This window comes from Onychostoma macrolepis, chromosome 20 (genome assembly GCF_012432095.1).
Source record: "Onychostoma macrolepis isolate SWU-2019 chromosome 20, ASM1243209v1, whole genome shotgun sequence".
NCBI classification, from domain to species: domain Eukaryota; kingdom Metazoa; phylum Chordata; class Actinopteri; order Cypriniformes; family Cyprinidae; genus Onychostoma; species Onychostoma macrolepis.
This window is the reverse complement of record NC_081174.1, coordinates 23,900,813-23,927,771: the sequence shown is the minus strand read 5'-3', so window position 1 is coordinate 23,927,771 and position 26,959 is coordinate 23,900,813. Positions and strand designations below refer to the sequence as shown.

Below are 26,959 nucleotides of genomic sequence, written 5' to 3'. Positions count from 1 at the left end.
ATTAACTCTAAAGGCTATTCTACTGAACCCAGTGTGTTTTCTTTTGAAATAAATGTTAGGTATTCACTTTGTAAAATCTTATATATATGTGACAACCTCGCACATCCCAGTCACTCTTTCACATACAGCACACATACTGTACACAAGGACACATGTGAGTCCCTAACCAGCTGTGATGGAGCGCTGCTCTTCCTGGGGGGAATCGTGAAAATCTTCCTCTTCCTCTCATGGTTCAACATGGGAAGGACTCAAGGTCAGGGGACATACTGACGAACAACCCTAAAATGTATTTAGTTATTTATTTATGAGATGAAGACTTTTATTTTTATTATTCATTCTTTTTTAGTGACTCGTAAAAAAGGTTTCAGTCAGAGATTATTTTGTGTTTTTTACCACATGACATGCATCTCAGTGGTGCAATAGACTGCTGATTTGATTTTACATACATTTCCATTTTAAGTTGTTTAGCACAAACAAGGCAAACATTCTTTCAACTATTTATTCAATAAAAGTCTTGTAAGAATTTCTGCTGTGGAAAGAAGGTTGTCATTTCTATAACCCTTCATTTCTTCATTTTGACCTATTCATTTGTGGCTTTTCTTGAGTGTTTCAGGTCATTGTCTTGTTATTGCCATGTCCACTTGTGGTTCAGCCTCAGATTTTAGACAGATGGTTTCACATTCCCCTCAACTGCTTTCTGGTTCTGTGTGGAATTCAGGGTTGACTCAGTGATGGCAGGCTGGCCAGACCCCGAGGCACAACAGCAGCCCAAAACCATAATGCTTCCACCACCAAGCATTACAGATGGTCCGAGGTGCTGCTGCTGGCCAAAGGCAATCCTTGTTTTTTGCCAAACATGTCAGGCTTTGGTGCCAGTGAGCTGTAACTTGGTCTCATCTGTCTCACAACACACTGTTCCAACACTCCTTAGATGGTGTCTGGCAAACATGCCTGATGAATCTGCAGTATAAATCCTGTAGCCTCATAGGTTTGATCAGCTCGTGTGGTGAGATCACCCGACCTGATAGGTAACCAGTGGTTTAAAATGTTCTCAAATTTTCCGTATTGCAAACATTTAAAAATATATACAGTATATAAGTATGTGTGTGTGTGTGTGTATATATATATATATATATATATATATATAAATTAATTTTTTATTCATCAAGGACAATAAATTTATCAAATGTTTCAAAATTTCCTTTAGAAGTAAAAATTCAACTTTGTCATCACAGGAATAAATTACACTTTAAATTTATTAAAATAGAAAAGTTATTTTAAATAGTAATAATATTACTGTTTTATTGTATTTTTGATCAAATAATGCAGTCTGGTATGCATAAGAGACTTTTCCAAAACTTTAAAAAACTTTTAACTGTAGTGCATGTAATATTCAGTATTGCATTTTGAAGAATAAAGAGTTTACAAAATAAAGAAGAATTCCAAACTTTTAATATCTTATACATTCTTTTTCTACATCTCTGTAGCTTATCCTTAAGTAAGCATGTTCCATCAGTGGACAGAATATTCCGTGACCGGTAGTGAGGAAAAGTCAGGTGTTCCCTGCTTATCATATCCTGCTGTCAAGAAAAGGACCAGATCAGAATCCACCCTGTGCTTGCGTTTCCTAGGACATACAGTACATGATGCAACAAACAGGAAGTCATCACTCATGCAGACCGCCCTGTTAATGCAGATCTGCTGAAAACATTATGTACTGTCTCCGTTGGGACTGCCAAGTTTAATATGATTAACAAATGTTTTTATCATTCTGTACATCAATCTGACCTGTCTTTCCCAATTCTAGACACAGAGAGGCTTGGAATGGAAAAAAATAAGGTAATATTATTACTGCGTATAATTTAGTTTTATGAATTAACATTGTGAACTGCCATAATGAATATAAATTGCAATGTTTAAAATCAGTCAAAATAATATTTTAAAAAATTATTTTGTTTACAAAATATCACCAACTCTTTTTTAAAGTAAAGAGAAAAAGAGTTAGAACAGAAGACTAGAACAGAAAACCCGAACACGAAGCACTTTTAAATGAGTTAGATCTTTATTAAGTTGAATAATGTCCACCTCCCTGAACAGTAGTGTCTCACATAATTTGTCCACACCGGTTAAAACACAATGAGCAACAAGCACACGTACACAGACTACTTCACAATACACTTGCGAACCATATTGCACCCATATACATGTACACACTTGGTCAAACGCACAACCCTACATTATGGGCAAAAAAAATTTCATGTGCAAAAATTATGAGCAAATCTGGAATTTCTTTTCATTAGACTCAAATGGAGCATTAATGAAAGTCTTTGAAGAATGTCAGTTTATTTCATGAGCATGTAATGATACTGTAGAATACGACAGTGTGCTTTGTACATCTCTAGTGTCTCAAATCTGATTGAAGTGGGTGTGTCTCAAGGCACCGAGGCAGCTTATAGGTTTAATTGATTGACTAAACAGGTTTAAAGGGCATTCAGATCAAAGCAGATCAGATTTAAAGGAACAGTACATCAAAAAGCAAAAATCCTGTCGTCCTTTAGTTGTGTCCATCCAAAAGAGTATGATTTTTTTCTACGTTAAAGGGATAGTCCACCCAAAAACGTCACCTCACTCTTATGTTGTTCCATTTCTTTTTTCTGCTGAACAGAAAAGCATATATTTTGAATAACGTTGATAACCAAAACCGTTTCACTTTCCATTGATTTACATTTTTTGTCCATACAATGGAACTGAAAGAGTTTAGTTACCAACATTCTTCAAAATATCTTCTGCAGAAGAAAGTAAGTCATACAGGTTTGGAAAAACATTAGGGTTAGGAATTTTCATTTTTGGGTAAACTGTCCCTTTAATGTCAATGATGCCAAATGTCAGTGTGTCTTGTACAGTAACTGATCATGAGAAGCCAAATTACAATATGTACATATATGGCAATTTTCAGCAAATAATCACTTACATTTAAGCCTTTTGTTTTTTTTACACAATGCTATCACATGGCTTCAGAAGACTTGGAATATAGTATATAAGTCATAACTATCTACTTTTATGGTACTTTTTGTTCTTTTTGAGCTTGTATATAAAAGAGCAGTGTGACTATTTTGCTAAACATCTCCTTTTTCATCAACCATGGAATTAAAACATGGTTTGAAATGACACAAGGGTGAGTAGATAGTGACAGAATTGTAATTTTTTGATTAAACTACCCCTTTAAAGACCATTTAGTTCAGTGCATAAAATTTGATCAATTCACATTCAGATCCTAAAAATCTGCTTGAGAAAACGCAACAGCACTAGATAACTGCTTGTCAAGGGGGGGTTACAGAGGTAAAGAGTTCATTAAATGCTGATATAATAAAGTAATATAACTAAATACATATTTAGATCCAAAGCCGCCGCTCTTTAAATGAGCATGTGAACGCAGAAACGCTCAGAAAGAGAACTTCACATCACTTGAATAAAGCCGTTTTGCAGCATCATTCTTTTTTCTTCTTTGGAAATCAGACGGGAATTATATAAACACTACTATAACCCTAGTTAGTTTAGATCTGTTAGGCATTAACATATACAGTAGACTACTGACAAGGATACTAGCTCTACGGGTCCATCAAGAACACTAAACATTAAGTATTCTGACGTGACGGCTATACAGTTTTAACAGTCTCTTGGTCAGGCTAGAAAGGACTCGCATTCATTAAAGATGCCGCCTTAACAAGAAGAGAATAACAGTTACACCTACTTATAAAAGGAATTTCACTTTTCTTGCTAGATTTTAACAGTTGCGTACTGATACAAAGATTCAGAATAAGATTCATGTTTTTCTGCATTAATTGATGTCTCGCCTCTCCTGAGACACAGATCAATCTGATATACACTACCGATCAAAAGTTTTATTAATAATTTTTAGAATGATTTCTGAAGGACCATGTGACACGGAAGACGGCAGGTAATAGAAGTATTCAGATTTTCCATCACGGGAAAAAATATATATATATATTTTTTTTTTCAAATGTAATATTTCACAATATTACTGTTTTCACTGTACTTTTGATCAAAATAAATGAAGTCTTGGCAAACAAAAGAGACTTTCAAAAACAACTTCTTGATTCTAAACTTTTGAACAGTAGAGTAAATTGAGCGTGAAAGTGAAATATATTGAAAAGCATTTTAGTGTGTCCTAACCAGGCGCAATGCGACAAGTAATTGCCTGAACATAAAACAGCTACGAAACGTGACCAATCAGAAGATAATGACGTTTAATGTAACTACCTGAAGTAGATTTTTAGACCAATGAGATTTCACTGTGGGAAAGGCTAGCAAGCAAATTGTCACAGAAACTGAAATCATGTGATCGACAAAATGTGCTGTTTTAAATTTGATATCATTCATCGCAATACGTCTGGTTAGGACACAGCGTTACGGTCATGATAGCTGAACAGATGAAACTGAAATTGTGGCATAAAAATATGACTGTAAAATCTGAAAGCACACATAAAACAGACTGCAGACAGCACAATTTGTTCATGAAAAAATAAAACAAAACTAAACTAAAAAATACATACACAGGTCAAAAGAGTTGAAAAGGTGGGTCATTTTCAAATCCATTCTTTCTAGTGAAGCATAAACCACACATTTCAAAGAAGTCACTGTTTTTTTTTCTATAGTAAAGGTTGTCCAGCCATCGGTAATTCAACTGCAACCTAAATTCAAACTATATGCTTTCCTAAAATCCAAACCAAACTTACTCTGGAAGCTTTCTTTTGGAGGGAGGCACAAGATGAGCGGGCAGTTCGCTTGGAAGCTCGTGACCTTCTAGTTTGACCTTGATCAGGTGATTGGCCAAGGCAAACTCCTCATCATCGAGCATCCCATCTTTATCAATGTCAGCCAGCTTCCAGACCTTACCCAGCACAGTGTTTGGCAGCTTGGACTTCACCATCTCCCTCTTGGCATTGGCTCCAGTCACTTTGCCATTGACGGGCGAGAGAGTGTAGAAGATTTCGTCATACATAGGTTTGTCACGTGCCACCACCCATTCGACTTCGTCAATGCCCTCGCCGGCTCCCTCGCCATATCCGTGTCCGAACGGCCCATTCATGGTGCCCTCGAAGGCGCCACCCTTCACCCCCTGGTTGGGGCGCTGCGTCTCCTCCTGACGCACCAGAACCATAAGCTGGGCGATGTCGTGGGCCAGCATGTCGTCCACGGTGTCCAACAGCTTCATTTTCAGAGGATGGAACTTGTTCAGATCTTGTGCTTGAAGCTGCTCCTATTCAGCAGGAAAGAAAGCAAGAAAAACACTTACAGGATGTAACAAAATATCCTGTCAACATCTGTTGATATTTCCAGGGTAAACCAGCTCCGCTCCCTTCAGATACTCTGTTCCAGACAGGCTGTGTCAGGCTGTTGATGCTTGGCAACATGAAAAGGTTGATGCTTTGGCTTCTTTTGGAAATAGTTTCATAGGCGGAGAAGAAACACAAACTAACTAGCCAAATTTTGTCTGAAACTCAAATTGCTCAATATTCATTTGTTTATAGAGCTGTTGTACAAACGTAATCTAAACAGCACTTTTACGCAAGTGATTTTAAAAAGGCGCGTAATTAGGTTTAGAGAGGTCCACCCAAAGCTGAAATTTATACAGTTGTTTGTTGACATTAAAAAATGTGGGACAAATTATGCTGATTTTGAATGTGCTCTGAAAGACCCTTTAGAAGTCTCAGTGAAGCATTCTTGAATCAGCCTCTATGTTTATTGGTTAAATAGACCTTACCTGCATTTTCTTAAGATTAGGGAAGTCTCCCGGGGAAATCTGGTGTTCCTTCTCAATGCGGCTGTAGATCTCGCCCAAGCTGTTAATCAACTCCTTCTTTTTGTTCTCCTTCCCAAAGACTGAGGGCATTTCTTTTCTCAAGGAGCTAATGATGTATGCATGGACCTGTGGGAGCACAAAAGCAAAGCTCCTTGTAAGTTTATAGAACAAACATCAGTATATTACAATTACAAAGAGCATGCCTGGGATGTTTTTAACATATAAAAAAAATAAAATAAATAATAATAATAAAAATGACTGAAACCTTTTGCTCAAAACCAAAACCTATCATAAGATTAAAATAAAATTCCTTATTTTATAAATAAACATTTTATTGTGACATTTTCATAATTAATATTTTTGCAAAATGTTTACAAAATACTTAATTGGTTAATCGATTGGTCATTTCGCATGTGAATGTGGTTAATTATAGTGAAAAAGATTCTAAAACAGGCTTAAAGGGATAGTTCACCCAAAAATAAAAATTCTGTCATCATTTACTCATCCTCAAGTAGTTCCAAACCTGTATGAATGTCTATGTTCTGCTGAACACAAAGGAAGATATTCTGAAGAATGTGGGAAACAGAGCAGTTCTGAGGCACCATTGACTTCCATAGTATTTTTTTTTCCTACTATGGAAGTCAATGGTGCCCCAAAACAGCCTGGTTACAAACTTTCTTCAAAATATCTTCCTTTGTGTTCGGCAGAACAAAGAAATTCATACAGGTTTGGAACTACTTGAGGGTGAACAAATGATGAAAGAATTTTCATTTTGGGGTGAACCATCCCTTTAATGTTTCTTTTTGGGATGTAATATGGCACAAACATGTTTTTGCATTAGACTCTGTATTGATTTTATGGCCAACAAACAAATTGAGTTTACTAATGTATTCAATTACTAATGTATTCAACCCAAACAATTCATTATGAAGCTGGATAGCAGCAAGAATACACAAGCTACTAAATAGATCATCGTCTGCGGCAAAAAGAGGCCTGGCCCCTGCGTGGAAGGAAGGTGACTGTATAAATGATGACAGGAGGGGAAGCACATCTGTATGATCAGGGTGAGGGACAGGGAGAGAACTTAAATGTTCTTTTTTAATGCATCCAGCTGGATCTAGAGATTTAAATTGAGTTTGACAAGAGACCAGTACTGACAGTCCCCAACATTTCCTCTTCCAGAGAGGGTCTCTATGGTCCAGCCCATGTGTTTTGAGCAACGTTTATACTGATGGGGATAATAAAGGATTTCAGACATAAATGAACCGACATCAGAGTGTTTCAGTTTCCTTTTAAATGACAGCTTTATGTCTGACTACCTAAGTTACTGTTCTTTTATATATCCAAGAGGTGGACTGCTGTTTAAAAACATGTGAAATCTAGTCATAGGACAGCAGCAGACATAAGACATGAAAATATTAGGGCTCAATTTGATACATAAAAACGTTAGTATTTTCGAACGTAATGTGCTGAAGAATTAATGCATTAATAATATCAAGACACAAGAATGTGTTTTGCGAATACAGGCCTTAAATCGTTCTTTTGTGTTCCTTTGAAGAGAAAAAGTCACAGGTTTGGAACATGAGAACAACATTTTTGAGTAAACGTCCTTCAGACATGATTTTATAATAAGTAATTAAAGCAAGGACGAATTCAAGATCACTCAAGGGCATTTCTAACCATGTCTTTATGGGGAATGACATTATGACACATGATCCCTCAGTATCTTTCAGCACATTTAACAATCCCCACTAATCACCTGACCTCCGAGTCAAAGTCAAGGACTTTCTTTGCATTTTCTGGTCTAGTTTTTCAGATGTAGCTGGTTACCTGCACAACTAGAATTATCTTTGAATTGACCTATCGGTAAGCCCCTCCCCTCGAACGCAGACTAGCCAATGGCAGTCAAGTATCAGTTGCACGGGGAGCGGAACTCGGACCAGTGTTGCCAACTTAGCGACTTTTTTTCCAAAAAAGCGACTAGCGACAAATCTAGCGACTTCTTGGACAAACCTTAGCAAGTCTCTGTGATCGCTCGTACTGCCGCAACGGCGCGAGGTCAGCGCGCACGCACATCTTTCTCTGCATCTGCTCTGTTCAGCGAGCGGCTGAGAGGAGCAGCGCGTTCAGTTAAAATAGATATTATTTTGTTTCTCTAATTTTACATGCAAATATAGCCGATATCACAGCACAGGAATTGTCTTGTCTTTTGTGTATTTGATTTAATCAGAAGACGGCTCAATTATAAATCAGGATTTTTGTGCAGATTTTGTCTTGAAAGGGAGATGTAACGTTAGTCTTAAAGGGCAGCGTTTCGGTCACTATACCGATAGGTCAATTGCATGTTACATATGTATTCACTTATATATACACATATATAGAAACAGAGACAGACAGATAAATGACTACTTCATGTTCTTATGGTCGTTACTAAAACAGCCCTTAAATATAAATGAATCAAGCTTGAATGAAAAAAAAAAATTACTGTAGAAGTAAATATTATGTGCTTAATGTGGAGGAGAGTCAATTTTAGTGTAGCTGAACATCAGAGCCATGTACAGAGCCACATCAGCAGACTATACAGTTTTGTAAATGGCCTCATTACTTGGGCAAATCTGCAAGATCAGACAGACAAAAGTGCCTGTAAACACACAAAGTACATGTCAATGCTATTATTTTCACACTAGAGCTATATGCTGGACCACATCAAAAACATGTTGGAACGACAACAGCATTCACAGCATGTCAACTCAATAAATGCAGAAACAGAGACCTCTTATTCTAAATCACACACACTAAATATTTTCCCTTGAACATCAACATATAAATCCATGAGTGCTTGTTTTGCTTTGAACAAAATTTGCTAGCCGTTTCCTGCTTTTGGTTTCAGTAGTGGTTTTGGAACTTTTGAAGACTTTAGAACATAAAGGATTAGTTCACCCAAAAATAAACATTCTGTCATTATTGTCTGACTTTCCAAATGCTGTTATGTTTTCTGTGGAACACATTCTTTTTCATATACAAGAGGACTGCTGTTTTTATATTCATAGCCATGGTAACTATGAACCATTGTTTGAAAATTCTTCAAATCTATTATTTTGAGTTGTGAGGAAAGAATAACAGTTAATGGGCTTGGAGTGACATATTTTTGAATACAAAATTTTCGAAAAACACTAATGGTCCCATATTATGCATTTATTTGTTTATGTCAGACTCTCATACTTCCAGATCCAGAATCTTATCTTATCCTGTATATAACCTTAGTAATAGTCTAGGTGAGTCATTTGATTGCTAGGCTACAGGTAAAATCTCATAGGCTAATGTAATAGAAGTTTACCTTAGCAAGACGAGCTCTCTTGATCAGATCGTTGAGCTTGCGAAGGGCGGCGTTACGTGGCAGCGACTGGATATCCTTGAACAGGTCTTGCTCTTCCGCCTCAAACAGTTTGCGACTGTCTGGAATCAGCAACGGATGTGACCAAAAAGAGCCGATGTAGACACGAATCACCTCAGGTGTGTTGACGATCTTCCCCAGTGACCACATGAGGGCGCCGTAGACGCGCATTAACTGTTGCGTCTCGATCTGGTCGGCCTTGTTGAGCACCACGCGGATCTTGTCCTCATGGTTCTTGAGGGCCTTGATGACCTCCGAGAACTCGTCCGAGATGTCCAGCTTGTGGGCGTCGAACAGCAGGATGATGCGGTCCACGCGTTCGGCGAACCACTCCAACACTGCAGCGAAGTCATAACCTGAAGGAGAGATTGGAAAAGAGATTGATATTCTGTCCAATATTTACAGTTCACAAAGCTTTCGCACCGGATGGATGCTTGCACGAGAGCGAAGAGGCAGCCAGCCAGCCAATCAGAACGGGCAAAATGACCTTGTTGGACCTGGCGCTCAACAGTACTGAAGCTGCTGACTCTCTTCCAAGTATCGTTAAAATGCTCAGGCCTGTTGCAGTTTTTATGATCTAATGTCTGCCAGTAAATGGCTTCTGCAGCTCAACTTCACTCGCTCTCCAGGGATGCAGAGAGTCAAACAGCAAGTCCACCACTGAAGAGCACAGCAAGATAATTCATTTTAAACCAAGGCTGCATTACGTAGAATATTATGGAAATATTTGAACTAAATAATGCATTTAGATGCATATGGTGAATTTTGGTTAAAGTATTGAAATTTGTATGCATGCAATGCCTTTATGATTCAGAATTGCTGTTTTTGAGTCTGGCTCTCATTTTAAGGAGCTGCAGACTCTTGTGAAGGAGCTTTTACAAACTAGCTTTTACATTATCTGGGTGACTGCACATTCAACCTCCTAGCTGCTGCGATTTGGAAAGGGGTAGACTGCTAACTCTGCCAAGAAATCCAGAATCCTCCAAATGAAACCTAATGCTGTGGGCTAATTAGTTTTGTAATGTATGATATAAGATCTCCACATCAATTTGCGTTGCTGCTATGCAACCAACGAAGGAAAAAGGTTATGACAATACAATACTGCTAAAATGAATCAAAAGCCATGCCACTGTGTCCGAACCAGCCTCAACAGAATTTTTGCTTTTAGTGGGGACAGACAAATCATTCATCTCATAGCAACCGGTTAGGACACTGTGTGCTCGTGACAAGAAAATCATAACCTTGCTAGAGAAAACAAAGTTCAGACTGACAGAAGAAAAACCTTGAAAAGTTAAACTACCAGTACTTAAAAAAAGGAAAAAATTAAATAAAAAAAATCTGTTTTTGTCCCTTCGGTCCACCTAGGCTACGTGCCTACATTTGCTCTGCTCAGTGTTAGCATTTCCTAAAAAGTTTGGACACACCTGTTGGAAAAAATGGATTATGAATAAACATAATGTGTAATATGTTGTAATTTTCCACCCTGAAAGCTGAAAGACATCTGAAATGAGGAAAGGTGATGATGATTCTGACCAGGCTCTGCTGTTGAGTCAAGCTGTAATTTTGTTTCTGATGTATATCTTCTGTAACAACTTCCAGCTTATCATCAGTTACGCCATCAGTGTGCAAGCATTTTTGCGATGACCTTGACTGAAAAGGAGTATATTTCCAAAGCTGGCAGTTCTGTTGAGAGGAATTAGTGTGTTAATATTTCAAATCAGTGACATGGAATATGGCAGATATAGCCATTTCTTCCACAGGAAGATCCCATGCCTACAGGAATGGGGTGGACCATCCCTTCCGATTTGGCAGTTTCACATGGGGAGGCTTTATTGTCACCTGCAACAGTGTGGTTTGTCTTTTCAACAACTTTTAGATCTCTATCCAGAATTGTCGTAACTTCAGACTGGGACTAGTCAAATCAATAAAGGTCTAAGAAAGACAACATCTACAGTAACAGACACATGAGACAGTGTCATTGAGAGCAGGACAATAACAGCGGTGAAACTGGGCTTGGTATTACAGCTGTGATTATATTGTTGTAGAGGGACAGATCTGAGGGTTATTATCAGGAGGCCCTGTGATTTTACAGCACGTCTGGAGTCGAGTGGTGCTGGAACTTCATTGGCGTAATAAGCTGCAGGTGTTAACAGAAGTTTGGCAGTATCTACAATACCTCCGTATGGACATTTATGCAGGCAGCTATAACCAAAGCCATCTTCTGTTGCAACTGTTCATGGAGAGAGAAAGATACAAAGATGTCAAATTACAGTAACACAGGAAAAAAGGATAGACTTTTAATTAGAAACGTTTCTGATTCTTCCTTGAATGATAGAAGTGAAAGTTTAGGTAGTTCATGGCACTAGAAAGAATAACAGTCTGGTATGAACTGATGAAAAAACAAAACGAAAGATATGAATAAAAGAACATGAAAAAAGGAAATGGTTTTGGTTGACGCTGTGCTGCGTTTGCACTCTGCAACATCCTGAACTGATGAAGATGCTAAAAAAGATGTTTCTAAAAGAACGTGCAAAATCAAAACCATAATCATAACTGACAACTGGTAACTCAACTTTTTGAATTTTCATTAAAAGATACAATTCACTTCCAGGAATCAGACTTGAGTGACTTATAAGTATTAGACTACTAGTTGTGCTGGATGATTAATTATTTAACAGCATGCTACTACAACAAAACAGTAATGCCATTAAATGAACCTTAACCACAAACAGAGAGATTTAAGTGACCACTGCTTATCTACAAACCTACACCGGAGCCACAATCATCTGTTACACAGTCAGCTGAACATATAATACAACAGAACCACTCCAGTGATTGGATTTGGCAGACAGTATTTCCTGGAGGAAATGAGGACTATTTCACAGCACCTGCCTGTGGTGGAGGTAGAGGAGAGCTGGGAATGATAAAGCCTCTCTTGGGAGCAGCACTGGCACTTGGTCAATGGAGCTTTACAGCTGCACGCTCAGAAACACACTGCACTGCCAAACTCTTGATAACGGAGTTGAACAGAGAGAATGGCATAATGTGTCCTGCAGTAGTACAGCGATGAAAAATTAAATGATGAAGCTAATAGCCATTCTCTACTAATGACTCTCTATGCAGAGGTGTAACTAGGATAATATGGGCCCATATTATGGAGCAGGGGTCTCCAACCTTATTTAATTCGGGTACTACTTTTTACAAACGAAAGCGGCTGAGAGCTACCAATTTTATACAATACTTAAATCTCTTAAATAATGTATCAAATCAATCCAAGCTGTTATACACAGCATTGTTAAAATGTGCAGGAAATATTAAAAAAGTACTGATACACACACTGCAATCATTTTACCAAGTTTCACGACAAAAGCCAACAAATAAAATTAGCAGCAATAAACACTTTCTGTTTGCATAAACAGTGAAATAAAAACATAAAAAAAAATGGCTGGATTTTAAACTAATAAAAAAAAAATATTCATAACATATTATCTACTGATGTATGTTCCAATAAAGTTTTGACTTTTTTAAAAATAAAATTATAACATGTCAGCCTTTAAATCTCTTTTTTTATACGAGTCAGAACGATAAATTACATTTTATCTGCTTCATAAACAGTTCTACATAAGCTAATGTGCATTCTAAAAATCTCAACACTTCTGATAAAAAGGTAGCCTATTTTCCATCGACCGGTTAAGATTTACAAATTTACAACAAAAATTTGGTCTGAATACAATACGGCAGACAGACTGAATGAATTTGTAAATCCACAGTTTGACAGCAGGTGGTGCTTATGAACTGCAGAACAGAGCTGTTTCCACGGTAACCTCTGTAAACAAATCTGCACTGCACTTCTAAACACTGCTTTTTATTATGCATTACATGAAAGAAAACGCCATCGAAACTTTTCACACAAAACAAAACTACATGTTGCGCCTGCGTGAGACTCTTAATAACTGATTAAAGCGGAGCAGTATTTACTGTGAGTTTTTCAAATCGCGATAATCAAATACGGGTTTAATGATAATTAAAATACGAAATGGCATTTAAAATGGTCTCACGGCCGATTTGTCAAGTATGTGCTGGCACGAGCGACATGTTGGAGACTTCTGTTATAGAGAGAGAGAGAGAGAGATGTTGATGTTTGACAGATAAAAGCAGTAGCAAATGCTTTCTGTGAGATGCTGTTCTTGTAATGGATGCATGAAAAGTGCTGATGGTGTCAGAACTGTATACTGTAGTAGATGTTATTTAATGGAATGATCTGGATGGGGAACAGTCTCTCCGTGTTGGTGATGACTTATACACTACAGCTTCAGATCCATTAGGTTATGCAGTGATACTGTAGGTATCCAAGCCAAATTATGATTCTATATAAAATTCACTATTCAGTCTGATACTGCAGCTTAATTTAGTCCAGAACCGTCCACTCCGTCCATCCGACAGGAAGAATCTATCTGACTGACATGTGAAGTCCTTACTGTTCAAAGGATTGGGTTCAGTAAGATTTAAAATATGATTTTAAAAACTTTTCACATTTTCCTTAAAAATATTATGTATGTAAATGTGTTTGTACATGTACAATGGTTGACTCTATAGAAAAAAAAAAATACTAAATGAAAAAAGTAAAAAAGGTAAATGAAAAATGAAAATGCTTGTTTTGCATGTTAATACATTAATACTACAACAAATTATTTTGCTAGCCTAACAATATTTAGTAAGTCAAACGGAAAATGTTCAGTATTATATCCCTAATTAGTGTTAAATCTTATTATAATATTATTTTATATAAGAATATAATAATGTATTTTAAACATTTAAAAAATCTAAAACTTTATTTTCAGGTTTTAAATTTAATTTTGAATCCCAGAATTTAAATCTGGTCTCAGACTCTTGTATGTCTTCTGTAATACACTTTATAAAAATTAAAAGATGATATGAATAAACTGATCAACTACAGAATTCTGTACAAGCTAGCCAAACAGACGGGACAGCTTCAGCCAGTTCTTGGCGTTTCTGTGTGCAATATGTATTAAAAGTGATCATGAATGGTCTGTGGGTGTGCCGTCTGGGACTAAGGCTGAGTAGAAAGACAACAACAGCATCTAATTACAGACACACAGTGAGTATAAACATGAACACATGCACTTGGCTGAAAACACCTGACCAAATGTTCCTTAGAAACAGAATTCACAGAGCAATGCAGGAACAGGAGAAATCTTATCTTATTGATTTGATTCAGGTCATATGCACCAGTCTACAGAAAAAACAACAACAAGATGAACTGCCCGTAGCTATGAATATGAACGAGAAGGATTCTCCCTGTAATCTCATGTGACTGCTGGAGAAATTCCACAGACCTGCTTGACATAATCAAAGAACAGAGGACGCATGACGGACATTTTCTCATTACGTCCTGCTAAATACAACCATCACACCGACATGTAAATGAGACAAGAAACAAAGCAGACAGCAGGGATGGGAATTTAACCAACCTGGTTCTGACTTTAACTCTTGAAGAAAAGCATAAAATGAAAATGCAAATGAAAACTAGAAAGAGATTTGGCAATAGAAACTTTCACATTCTCAGCTAAAACAATTTCTTTTGTAAATTCAGGAACTCTCGTCAGCTGGTACAGAACCAAATCTCATGAAAATCATTCCGGTCAAGTATTTATTTATTTTTTTAATTAAATGAACCTGTTCTCGATTCCAAACCCTAAAAGAGAGACAGACGGTGAGAGAAAGTTAAAAAAAAAAAAAAAACTGTTGCAGCAGCACATGCTTAGATCCGGTGTTCAAACAAGAAGAAAGATCACTAAACGCTGCAAGATTAGTGCTATGAGAAGCAGAATGCAGTTTGGTGTGAAGGTACAATAGTTGTCACAAAACCGCTTGCTCTTCTCACATGCACTCATGTGTGAGAACACCCCAAATGACTTAATCCACAATTCAATAGCAACTTTAAAAGCTCACAAACATCATGTTCACTGCGATCAATAGCTCTTTAAAGCCAGAGCTAAGTAGCCATTGACTAGAACAGACACCCATGTCACTTGGTCACTGGATGCTGTAGTATTCTAGTGTTTGAAAAGATTACCACTGCATGATGCATGCCGTTTCACATAATATAACAATATTGTGTGCATTTATTTTGTGCTCCAGTGTGCATCTATTTGACACACTTCCACTTCGTTTTCTACAGAGGCTCCTGTATCACATGACGAATAATTTCACTGCCAAATTATAGCACTTACCTCTAAACCTACATTTACTGCTTTCAGCGCAAACGAGAGCTACTAAATATTCGCCCTCTGAAATCACATCTGAAATGACCTTGGAGAGCCCGGCTCTTGGCTCTGGCCTCAGAAACATGAGTGTCTATAATCCTCGGGCCGAATCAGTTCAGTCTGTGAGGCTGAGCGCAGCGGGAGGAGAGTGACCGGGTAAAGCGAAAAGTGCTGATGCCAGGAAGCCCAGCGGTAATACTATGGGTAATACTATGCTCAGCTGCAATGGACTTTTCTGAATGAGCGAAAAATGTAAAAGTAGAAGTCTAGAATGCTCGATGATCATGCATGAAATTTAATGGCGGGTGGAAAAATTATACATACGCTAAGCTTAAGAGTCAAAACTTAACAAAAAATGTACTAGAACCAAATAAGTTTCAAAATATCTGCCAAACCTGATATCCTTTACAATAAGTGGCAAACTAGAGAACGAAAAGAAGCAAACATCCACCATCCTTTGATACAATACAGTTGAAAAATGTATTACTATATATAAAATTTAGCGCAAACTCAAACTCTTGTTTTATGTACCATTTTCACATTATAAGGCCTGCATGACAGTTTACAAGCCAAAACAACATCCTTCATCTTGATAAAGCCTCCTCTCTCATCATATTCAACACAGACTTTCAACACATCACAATTAAAAACAGATTGAAACTGCAGTTACACAATGCACCAACACACTGTGTTGCTTTTAATGAGAAAATCACGAAGACAGCATGAAAAAATTATAATCGCTTTTTTCCCCCCAATATAGCGATCATGTGAACTCATTGGTGGTTAGAGTTTCCTAAAGAAAATCTTTTTCAGTTGATGCCACAGGGAACAAGAACTGGTATTCAAATTTGAAATCTGAGATCACATGATCTTCTTATGCTGTTGTACTTTGAAAATATTCTAGCACTAGTATAACCAAACACAACAATACTAAACCATTAAATCAAGTTATACTAAAGTGTGAAATTAATAACTTTAAACCTCCAACCTTTAATATTTGATTACTTCATGCAAAATATTACAAATAAAATGCAAAACCAAAAGAGGAAAAAAAAAACAAACGTATTTTAAAATATAGGTTTGGCGAATCTTAATTAAGGTTTCTACAAAAATATTAAGCAACCGTTTTTAACATTAAGAATAACAGTAAATGTTTATAGAGCAGCAAATCACCATATTAGAATGATTTCTGAAGGATCGTGTGACACTGAAGACTGGAGTAATAGCTGCTGAAAATTCAGTTTTGTCATCACAGAAATAAATTGCATTTAAAAAAGAATTCTAAATTGTAATAATATTATATTACTGTATTACTGTTTTTAGTACATTTTTGACCAAAGCAGCCTTGACAAGAATAAGAGAAATTTTACTGGCCCTAAATTTTTGAAAGGTAGTTTTATATATCAATAGCTCCTGATTCAGATGATATTTTTCTTCTGTGCCCAAGCATGTTGATGCATTTTGTCAGTCAGTTACCTCTGCTGATCCTTTGTTTCTCTCCGCTCAGGATTCCTGGAGTGTCAATCACACTGATGCTCTCCAGAACAGGGTTGGGCAGCTGGGCACACACAAACCTGAGGGCCAACACAAACAAACCAGAGTCACACTCAAGGACACTGCAGACGTCTTACAAGCGCATGACTGGCACACTAACCACCAGATTGCACAGTTTTAGGCTTGATTTGAGATTGTTCTCTTTCCTCTTTGTTTAAAGTAAAAATATACATGTACCATACACATACAGGTGCATCTCAATAAGTTAGAATGTCGTGGAAAAGTTCATTTATTTCAGTAATTCAACTCAAATTGTGAAACTCGTGTATTAAATAAATTCAGTGCACAGATGGAAGTAGTTTAAGTCTTTGGTTCTTTTAATTGTGATGATTTTGGCTCACATTTAACAAAAATTCACCAATTCACTATCTCAACAAATTAGAATATGGTGACATGCCAATCAGCTAATCAACTCAAAACACCTGCAAAGGTTTCCTGAGCCTTCAAAATCTCTCAGTTGGGTTCACTAGGCTACACAATCATGGGGAAGACTGCTGATCTGACAGTTGTCCAGAAGACAATCATTGACACCCTTCACAAGGAGGGTAAGCCACAAACATTCATTGCCAAAGAAGCTGGCGGTTCACAGAGTGCTGTATCCAAGCATGTTAAAAGAAAGTTGAGTGGAAGGAAAAAGTGTGGAAGAAAAAGATGCACAACCAACCGAGAGAACCGCAGCCTTATGAGGATTGTCAAGCAAAATCGATTCAAGAATTTGGGTGAACTTCACAAGGAATGGACTGAGGCTGGGGTCAAGGCATCAAGAGCCACCACACACAGACATGTCAAGGAATTTGGCTACAGTTGTCGTATTCCTCTTGTTAAGCCACTCCGGAACCACAGACAACGTCAGAGGCGTCTTACCTGGGCTAAGGAGAAGAAGAACTGGACTGTTGCCCAGTGGTCCAAAGTCCTCTTTTCAGAGGAGAGCAAGTTTTGTATTTCATTTGGAAACCAAGGTCCTAGAGTCTGGAGGAAGGTGGAGAAGCTCATAGCCCAAGTTGCTTGAAGTCCAGTGTTAAGTTTCCACAGTCTGTGATGATTTGGGGTGCAATGTCATCTGCTGGTGTTGGTCCATAGTGTTTTTTGAAAACCAAAGTCACTGCACCCGTTTACCAAGAAATTTTGGAGCACTTCATGCTTCCTTCTGCTGACCAGCTTTTTAAAGATGCTGATTTCATTTTCCAGCAGGATTTGGCACCTGGCCACACTGCCAAAAGCACCAAAAGTTGGTTAAATGACCATGGTGTTGGTGTGCTTGACTGGCCAGCAAACTTACCAGACCTGAACCCCATAGAGAATCTATGGGGTATTGTCAAGAGGAAAATGAGAAACAAGAGACCAAAAAATGCAGATGAGCTGAAGGCCACTGTCAAAGAAACCTGGGCTTCCATACCACCTCAGCAGTGCCACAAACTGATCACCTCCATGCCACGCCGAATTGAGGCAGTAATTAAAGCAAAAGGAACCCCTACCAAGTATTGAGTACATATACAGTAAATGAACATACTTTCCAGAAGGCCAACGATTCACTAAAAATGTTTTTTTTTAATTGGTCTTATGAAGTATTCTAATTTGTTGAGATAGTGAATTGATGCGTTTTTGTAAATTTGAACCAAAATCACCACAATTAAAAGAACTAAAAGACTTAAACTACTTCAGTCTGTGTGCATTGAATTTATTTAATACACGAGTTTCACAATTTGAGTTGAATTACTGAAATAAATGAACTTTTCCACAACATTCTAATTTATTGAGATGCACCTGTGTGTGTGTGTATACGGAGTAAAACAAGCTCTGATTTCACACTGCAAAAAAGTCCAAAATATCCAAAACTGTGAAGTCGTAGTAACTTGGCATAAAGGCATGGAGAAGAATGCCATAAATCATTATTTTGTTTCCATCTACGGCTGTAGTTTGACCAAGTTGGACATAGTAAAACATAGAAACCAAGACAGACTTCACATTTTTACAGCATGAGAAAAAAAGTCTGCTCTGAAATGCTTTAATAGCAAGCCAGAAACTAGTATGCACGTCTTTTGTGGCTTAGAGTGTGAACTAGGCCCAGAAAAAGTGTGTCATGTTTTGGAGTGAATCACTAAGGACCTCAGGCTAGGGAAACATTATCCTAACATTATTTATTCTCATTTTGACAGTCCCTACTCCCTACTATAACACGTTGGACACAAACAACTTGAAACCACTGAAGAACACATTCTAGCATGTACATTTACTGAATGTACAGAGAGAATCAGGCACCAGACCACACGCTAGTACAATATATGTAACGGTTTAGTCCAAATATGAAAGAGAAGCAGAAGTTACTATTGTAATTACTACTGTAAACTACCCACAATCAAACATTAATCTACTTACAAAATAACCATATTTGTAGCCATTTTGCTTGCACTGTCAAAAAATTATATGTACTAGTTTACACCATACGCACTGAGCTGTTGCTATTTGTGAATTCATAAATGATATACATCTCTAAAAATAAATCTGAAAACCAGGGCAGTTGTCTCAGGCATTTCAAATTACATAAACCCACAGCCAAACAGGGTGCATGACAAGTAATATTTCATGAGCATGTTTACTACCTCCATGCACCAAAATGTGGAGAGAGAGAAAAAAAGTGCATTTCTTAGCATAACTCAGATGTTAAAGGGATAGTTCAACCAAAAATTTAAATTCACTATTTGGTCCCCATTTACATTCACATGGACATTCTTTTTTCTGGTAAACACAAAGATATTCTGAAGAAAGTTAGGTTTGGAACAGTAAATGATGACAGCACTTCCATTTCTGGGTGAACTTTTCCTTTAAAGTGTGTGTTGCTGCTCTTTCTGACAGAATTAAATGAAAAATATTCAAAAATATGCAGGCTTTGCAATTGCAAAAGGCGAAGAGACAATTTTCTCAAGAGTTTCTGCTGATTTGCACAACAAGCAGCGCAGCCTGCCAAACCATCAGACAACGAAGTACAGCAAAGACCACCTGCAAAATTAATCACATGCACGTGATTGCATCACTTGGAGGTTTTATAAAGGGCTGTCACTACCACACACACTTGATTGTGAATGACAGCCCGTTTAATAATATGCTGGTGAGCTTGATGGTATCATGTCTTCTGTTGCTCAATCACGTGACGGGAGGTCAGTGGATCAGACAGCATGAGGAAACTCAATCAAGAAAAGTAATGTTGCCTAGAACCAGCCCCCCTCTGTGACATCATCAAGACAGGAAGACCATGTTACATATGCAAACTCTGCCCAGACTAAAGCTCTGTTTTGCGCCAAAGTTTAGATGAATTATGTCCATTTCAATAAACATGAGAACTAAAATAAAACACACTGTTTTAGTTTTGTTTTAATCTCACCTGTTAAGGAAGGCATTGCCAAAGGCGTTGAGTTTCCGAAAGGGTTTTTTGGGATCCACTACCAGAGCGTTTCCTGGTATTAGTCCCTCCATGGTGCCGTGCATCACTGCTATGAAGGAGTCAGTCGTGGGTTCTGGACCGATCCGCATACCAGGGAAGTCCTGCTCCAGAAGATATCTATTAAAAACAAAAAAAGATGCATTCAAATGCCAGTAAACACTTCTGATAGCCATTATCATGTGTAAAATATGATAATTATGTTGTTGATTTGAGAAAGTTTGGTTATTTAAAATAGTTTCAGTTGAAAAATACTGCGAATTCAATATATATGTAGCATTTATACATATAGAGTCCAAGAACACATGTAATAAAACTTCTTATCTGCACTTTTTCTAATTTAATTAACTTTTTTTAATTTTCAACTTTCAACATTTATTTATAACTTTTATAAAAGTTTTTTTTTTTTATGGCATTCCCATGTTTACATGAAAAAAAATCCAATGTGTTCTCAAACTTTTGGAAAATGTACATCCACTACTTTGGTGTCCATCCCTGTAATGGATGCCTCATATATTGTATTCTTTCATTTTATTTTATTATAATTGGTCAAAAGTGACAGTAAAGACATTTATGAAGAATCCTGCTGCCAGGATTCTGACTAGAACCAGAAAATCTGAGCACATCACACCAGTCCTCAGGTCCTTACACTGGCTTCCAGTTACATTTAGGATTGATTTTAAAGTACTTTTACTCATTTACAAATCACTCGATTTTGGCCTAGGACCTAAATACATTGCAGATATGCTCACTGAATATAAACCTAACAGACCACTCAGATCATCAGGATCGAGTCAGTTAGAAATACCAAGGGTTCACACAAAACAAGGGGAGTCTGCTTTTAGCTATTATGCCGCCCGCAGATGGAACCAGCTTCCAGAAGAGATCAGATGTGCTAAAACATTAGCCACTTTTAAATCCAGACTCAAAACTCATCTGTTTAGCTGTGCGTTTGTCAAATGAGCACTGTGCTACGTCTGAACTGATTGCACTATGTATAATCATTTTCGTTTCTTAACTGTTTTAAATTCTTTTTAAATCAATTTTTATATCTTGTTTTTATTATTATTATTTTTTAATTCCTTTTTTTTTAATTCCTTTTTTACTTCCTTTTATGTAAAGCACTTTGAATTACCACTGTGTATGAAATGTGCTTTATAAATAAACTTGCCTTGCCTTGAATTCTGTTTGTCAAATAATCCTGAAAAAAAATTGTATCACAGTTTCCACAAAAATAGTAAGCATTTTTTTCAACATTGATAATAAAAATAAATATTTCTTGAGCACAAATCCATATATTCGAATAATTTTTGAATTCAAGACTATGTTCACATGATTCAGATTACTTCTGCTGCTGTTGAAAGGAACACTGTTAAGATGACACTCGAACGGAGAATGTGAGTTTACTAAGATAATGTTTACTCTTCTCAGCACAGAGCCATTCAAACAGACCCTGCTGTGGACATGTGACGGCACTGAGACTGTTTGGAATACAGTGCAGGTCAAAATGACAGTGAGTAACTACAGGACACTTGGCTTCAACTGAGAACTTATTAGCTGCAGGTTATGCCAGTAACACAAGTGTAACACAAAGTGTAAACAGGACACTGGTGTCATTTATGATAGGATGTTTTGCCATGACCAATATATCTATTGCTTTTCTGTAACCCTCTCTTACAATCATTCCAGTGAAATCATAAAACAACATTAAAACAAATCTGTACTCAGCTCACAATATTTACTACCATTCAAACATTTGGGGTCAACAGGATTTTTTAATTTTTAATTGAGACATTAATTCTTTTATTCAGCAAGGATGCATCACATTTACCAAGAGTGACATTAAACACTTATAAAGTACAAAAAGATTTCTATTTCAAATACTGTTCAAATGCAAGAGAGCGCTAAAATAAATGTATCATGGTTTCCCAAAAAAATGTTGAGCAACTGTTTTTAGCATAGATAACAATGAGCACCAAATCAGCATATTAGAATGATTTCTGAAGGACTGGAGTAATGGCTGCTTATAAAACATTTACGAAACCCCTGGACCGACAGTGGTGGATGTAGGGATGAAATATTATGTGACAAGTTCAGCTAGAATGATTGCTTCCGCATCTCACTCTATTATGAGCGCAATTCATTTTACATTGACAAAATTACTGGACATGAGTGTCTTCAGCTCTTTTTAAAACAAAGTGAGTCCATGAGCCAAGCTTTTGTATTTTGCAACCATGTTGAAAAGATTCAGTGCGAAGCACGAAACTTCCCCTGACATTATAATGAAGCGTTTCATGGGCTTTCTCACATTCATGAAGCATACACAGAAAGTTGAGCTTTTTTACTTTCAAAGTTATGTGTTCAGTCAGCGGTGTCCACTGAGGCTCTCACGACCCTGATGAATAATGCACAGGAGGAAAGAGAGCCAGAGTGAAAATGAGGAGGCACATTTGTTAATGCCAGTGCAGGACAATACCTCACTCTCACATTTAACACTCACCTCGAGCAAAAACTCAGCTCAGTCACTCAAAAAATCCAAAAATAATTTGATTATGAATTAACTACAGCCATATGACATGACATTTAATGACGGTAAAGTATTACAAAATACATACACTACTGTTTAGAAGTTTGGGGATAGTGATTTATTATTATTATTATTAATATTTTAAATTATAATTTATTTCTGTGATGACGAAGCTGAATTTTCATAAGGTAAGAATTTTCACGCCAGTCTTCCATGTCACATGATCCTTCAAAAATCATTCTACTATGCCGATTTGATGCTCAATAAATAATCATTATTAGTATCAATTGGGCAGCTTACTATATGTGTGGAAAGTAAACTATGATTTTTTGGGGGTTCTTTGATTAATAGAAAGTTCAAAAGAACCAAATTTTTTTAGAAATATATATTTTTTGTAATGCAAAAATATTTACTGTCACTTTTAATACACAATGGATTCTTGCTGAATAAAAGTATTAATTTCATTTAAAAACTTTCATTGACCCCAGTATTTTGAACAGTAGTGTAATTTACAGTTAGAAAAAAGGCCCAAATTAAATGCTTAATGAAATTTTTAAAATATCTACAACTTGACAAACTCAGAATCACATAGACCTACAAAAAATGTTTAAATAAAAATGTTACCATCACACTTGCTTAATAAGTAATAACTCTGAGCATCTTTTCATTCATAATAATCTTCCGTTTTGTTGTTGTTGTTCTTGTAATGACCACAAGGGTCCTTCTAAAAAGGATTTCTGGTATGTCTCCATCCACATTTCTATCTCTTAGTTTTTCTACATTCTGGAACCTATTAGTGACAAGTTACTATGGCAGTGCTGGAGTCATTAGAAGCGTCTCTCGTTGCCTGGTGATCTTTAGTAGTTTGTTGCCTTTCATTTTGGACCAAAGTAGACCCGTAAGTCTTAAATCACCCAGCAGACAACCATCACACCACAGCAGCGACATTGTGTCATACAGATACATCTTAGAGCTGGAGCCAGGTAACTATCTCTGTCTAAGCTAAAATTATAGTACTATGTTGAGAACTTTGTTTAGCATGTAACATCAAGATCTGTATTCAGTGAACACAGAAATAGGTTCTCATGTAAACAGATTAAAGATATCTGTAGCACAGAAGTCATTCAATATTTTGGCTAAAACTTCTCAATTTCTTTTTTAATCTATTTACATGCTTCTCAAACAGATGAATTAATCTCGCTTTGATAAAACTTTTGTAAAGTTACACATGTGTTCTCTTAATATAAGTCCTACTGGTGAACTGACAAGGAGCCATTAACAATCTTATAGGATTGTGAGGAATCTCACATGAACTTGCAAAATTGGTTTTGGGGGTTACAAATGTGATTGCTACAGTTATTCAAATATATACAAAATATTGAAGAGGTTGTGTTTGAGATTTTTATGAATCATAAATGGGACAATACTTGTCAGATTTTACTGAAATGCTGTGTTCTTCAGAGCTTCTCAGTTTTGAAAAAATTGTTTCACCAAAATGATGTATTCTGTTAAGTATTATAATATTATATGATCATGAATGACATTAAAACATGCTACAAAAAGCATCATTATTTAATGAACATTAAAATAATCAGAAGTGACATAAATATTATAAAGTATATTATGTATTCACTACATACTACTCATATAATGCATTATAATGGTTGTGCATGTATGACTTATTCATAAAAAATATATATATTATAAAGTGCTAGATTATAAAGTTTCCTGACTAGTGTTTTTAGGGCTCAGGACACCAGCAACTGTTTCACAGGAGCCAAAACTAACATCTTACCTTATGAAGCTGGTTTTGCCAGTGGAATACTGTCCCACCAGGAGAACCATGGGTTTATTGTCAAAATCTGCATCCTCCAAAGCGGGTGAGTGAAACTCGTGGAATTTGTAGTGTTCCTCCAGTGGAAGCAGTTTGGTTTTGTAAAGCTTCTTGAGTCCTTCACTGACAGTCTGGAAGACCTCTGGATCTTTCTTTCTCCTGTCATCGGTACCCAACCAGCTGAACATGATGCAACTTGAGTATAGGCAACCTTAGACGATATATGTGTTGTTCTTGGATAATTATTTTACAATATGCACAAATGCGCCGAAGACCTACTGTAGTGTATTCAAATGAATGGATTTGTTCTGACGTAGATGTATTTTAAGAGTCCATTGAAACTGTTCCCTTGTCTCTAGGCCACTCACGACACAAAACGCGCAAAAGACTAGACCATAATTACAAAATATGACGCATTATATGATATTCTGTTTATACGTTGCGGTCGAAAACATGGCCAAACAGGCAGCCTTTCATTCAGGCTTTGTTGGAATAAAAACGCGCGTCGCTAGAGACTACAATGTATCACTCAGCAAATGCAAGAGATACAATTGCTATTATGAAAGAAAAAAGAAAACGAGCGCCAAATCCTCCAATAGAGCAGATTCACTCACGGTGACAGGCGTCCACAGGCTTCCCACTGCAGCAGATTTAAATGCCAGTGCGTTGAAGAAATCCGACACTGGAGGAAATGCCCCACTGGTAAAGCCCCACCCCAGAACACAAGAGCTCCAGTCAGGGATGCAGCGCCATTGTAGCGGAAGGTGATGGTTGGTACTGCTGCTGCTGCTTTCCTCCAGAGATTTCCATTTACAACAGCAAAGTGATTGGTGAATAAAAACATACTTTAAGAATGTTATTTTAAGTAATATAATATAATATAATATAATAATGCCACAGCATCCCCACAACCCTACTGGACATGTGATTTAGAAAATGTATATAATATTCTAAAATATTAGAATGAGATTTAGATGAGATTTATAATATAATATAATATAATATAATATAATATAATATAATATAATATAATATAATATAATATAATTAAAGATATTTGTGACCTTGGAGCACAAAACCAGTCATAAGGGTCAGTTTTTTAAAATTGAGATTTCATCATCTCACAATATGTGGCCGAGATACAACTATTTGAAAATCTGAGGGTACAAAAAAAATCTAAATATTCAGAAAATCGCCTTTAAAGTTGTCCAAATTAAGTTCTTAACAATGCTAATCAAAAATTAAGTTTTGATATATTTAAGGTAGGAAATTTACAAAATATCTTTATGGAACTTGATCTTTACTTAATATCCTAATGATTTTTGGCATAAAAGAAAAATGTATTATTTTGACCCATACAATGGATTGTTGGCTGTTGCTACAAATATACCCGTGCGACTTATGACTGATTTTGTGGTCCAGGGTCACATATTTGCATATTTAATATATAAAAATAAACCTAAACCAAGTGCAGTTGGAAATATTCACCTTAAAATTTTAAGTTGGCTCAACTTAGCCACTTAAAATAGCCACTAGCAAGCCTTTGTACAATGTTAAAAAAAAAAAAAAAAAAGTTGAGCCAACTTAAAATTTTAAGGCAACCAGCTTCAGCAGATTTTTGAGTTTTCTCAACTTGTCGTTTTAAGTTTATACAACAAAAATTTGAGAAATCTCCCACAAAAATAAGTTGAGCAAACTCAAAAATCTGCTGAAGCTGGTTGCCTTAAAATTTTAAGTTGGCTCAACTTTTTTTTTTTTTCAGTGTAGAACAATTAACTTGATAATGAAGCATGTAAAAAAAGAAGAGAGAAAAAAGGTTACTATTCACATATAATATAGTCTATATTAAATTATATCTAGCCTACATACAGAAACTGTATATAACGGTGTGTTCAGTTTAATGTTGATTGTAATAGCTTATTTCATAAAGAAAGACCGAGGTGGGCCAAAAGACTGTGTAGTCAAGCATGACAGAACACATATGCTGAAAGATAAGTCTGCAGGCAATATTCAGCATAGTGAGCTTATACTGTACTTCAAAGCAGTGGAAGGGCATTCAGTAAATATTTTAATATTTAAATGATATTTCCACAGTGATGAAAC

At 36.6% G+C, this 26,959-nt stretch overlaps 1 protein-coding gene across 1 annotated transcript; it reads right to left on the bottom strand.

Annotated features, from left to right (window-relative positions):
- Nucleotides 1-2,040: 2,040 nt before the first annotated feature.
- On the bottom strand, nt 2,041-25,552 carry ehd3 (EH-domain containing 3). The gene is made up of 6 exons (XM_058756467.1): nt 24,818-25,552; nt 20,439-20,615; nt 16,982-17,079; nt 9,162-9,574; nt 5,786-5,950; nt 2,041-5,281 (listed from the first exon to the last, which is right to left on the bottom strand). Exons 1-6 carry the CDS (start codon nt 25,042-25,044, stop codon nt 4,754-4,756), a joined length of 1,608 nt encoding a protein of 535 aa, XP_058612450.1. The 5' UTR covers nt 25,045-25,552; the 3' UTR covers nt 2,041-4,753.
- Between the last annotated feature and the right edge of the window lie 1,407 nt (nt 25,553-26,959).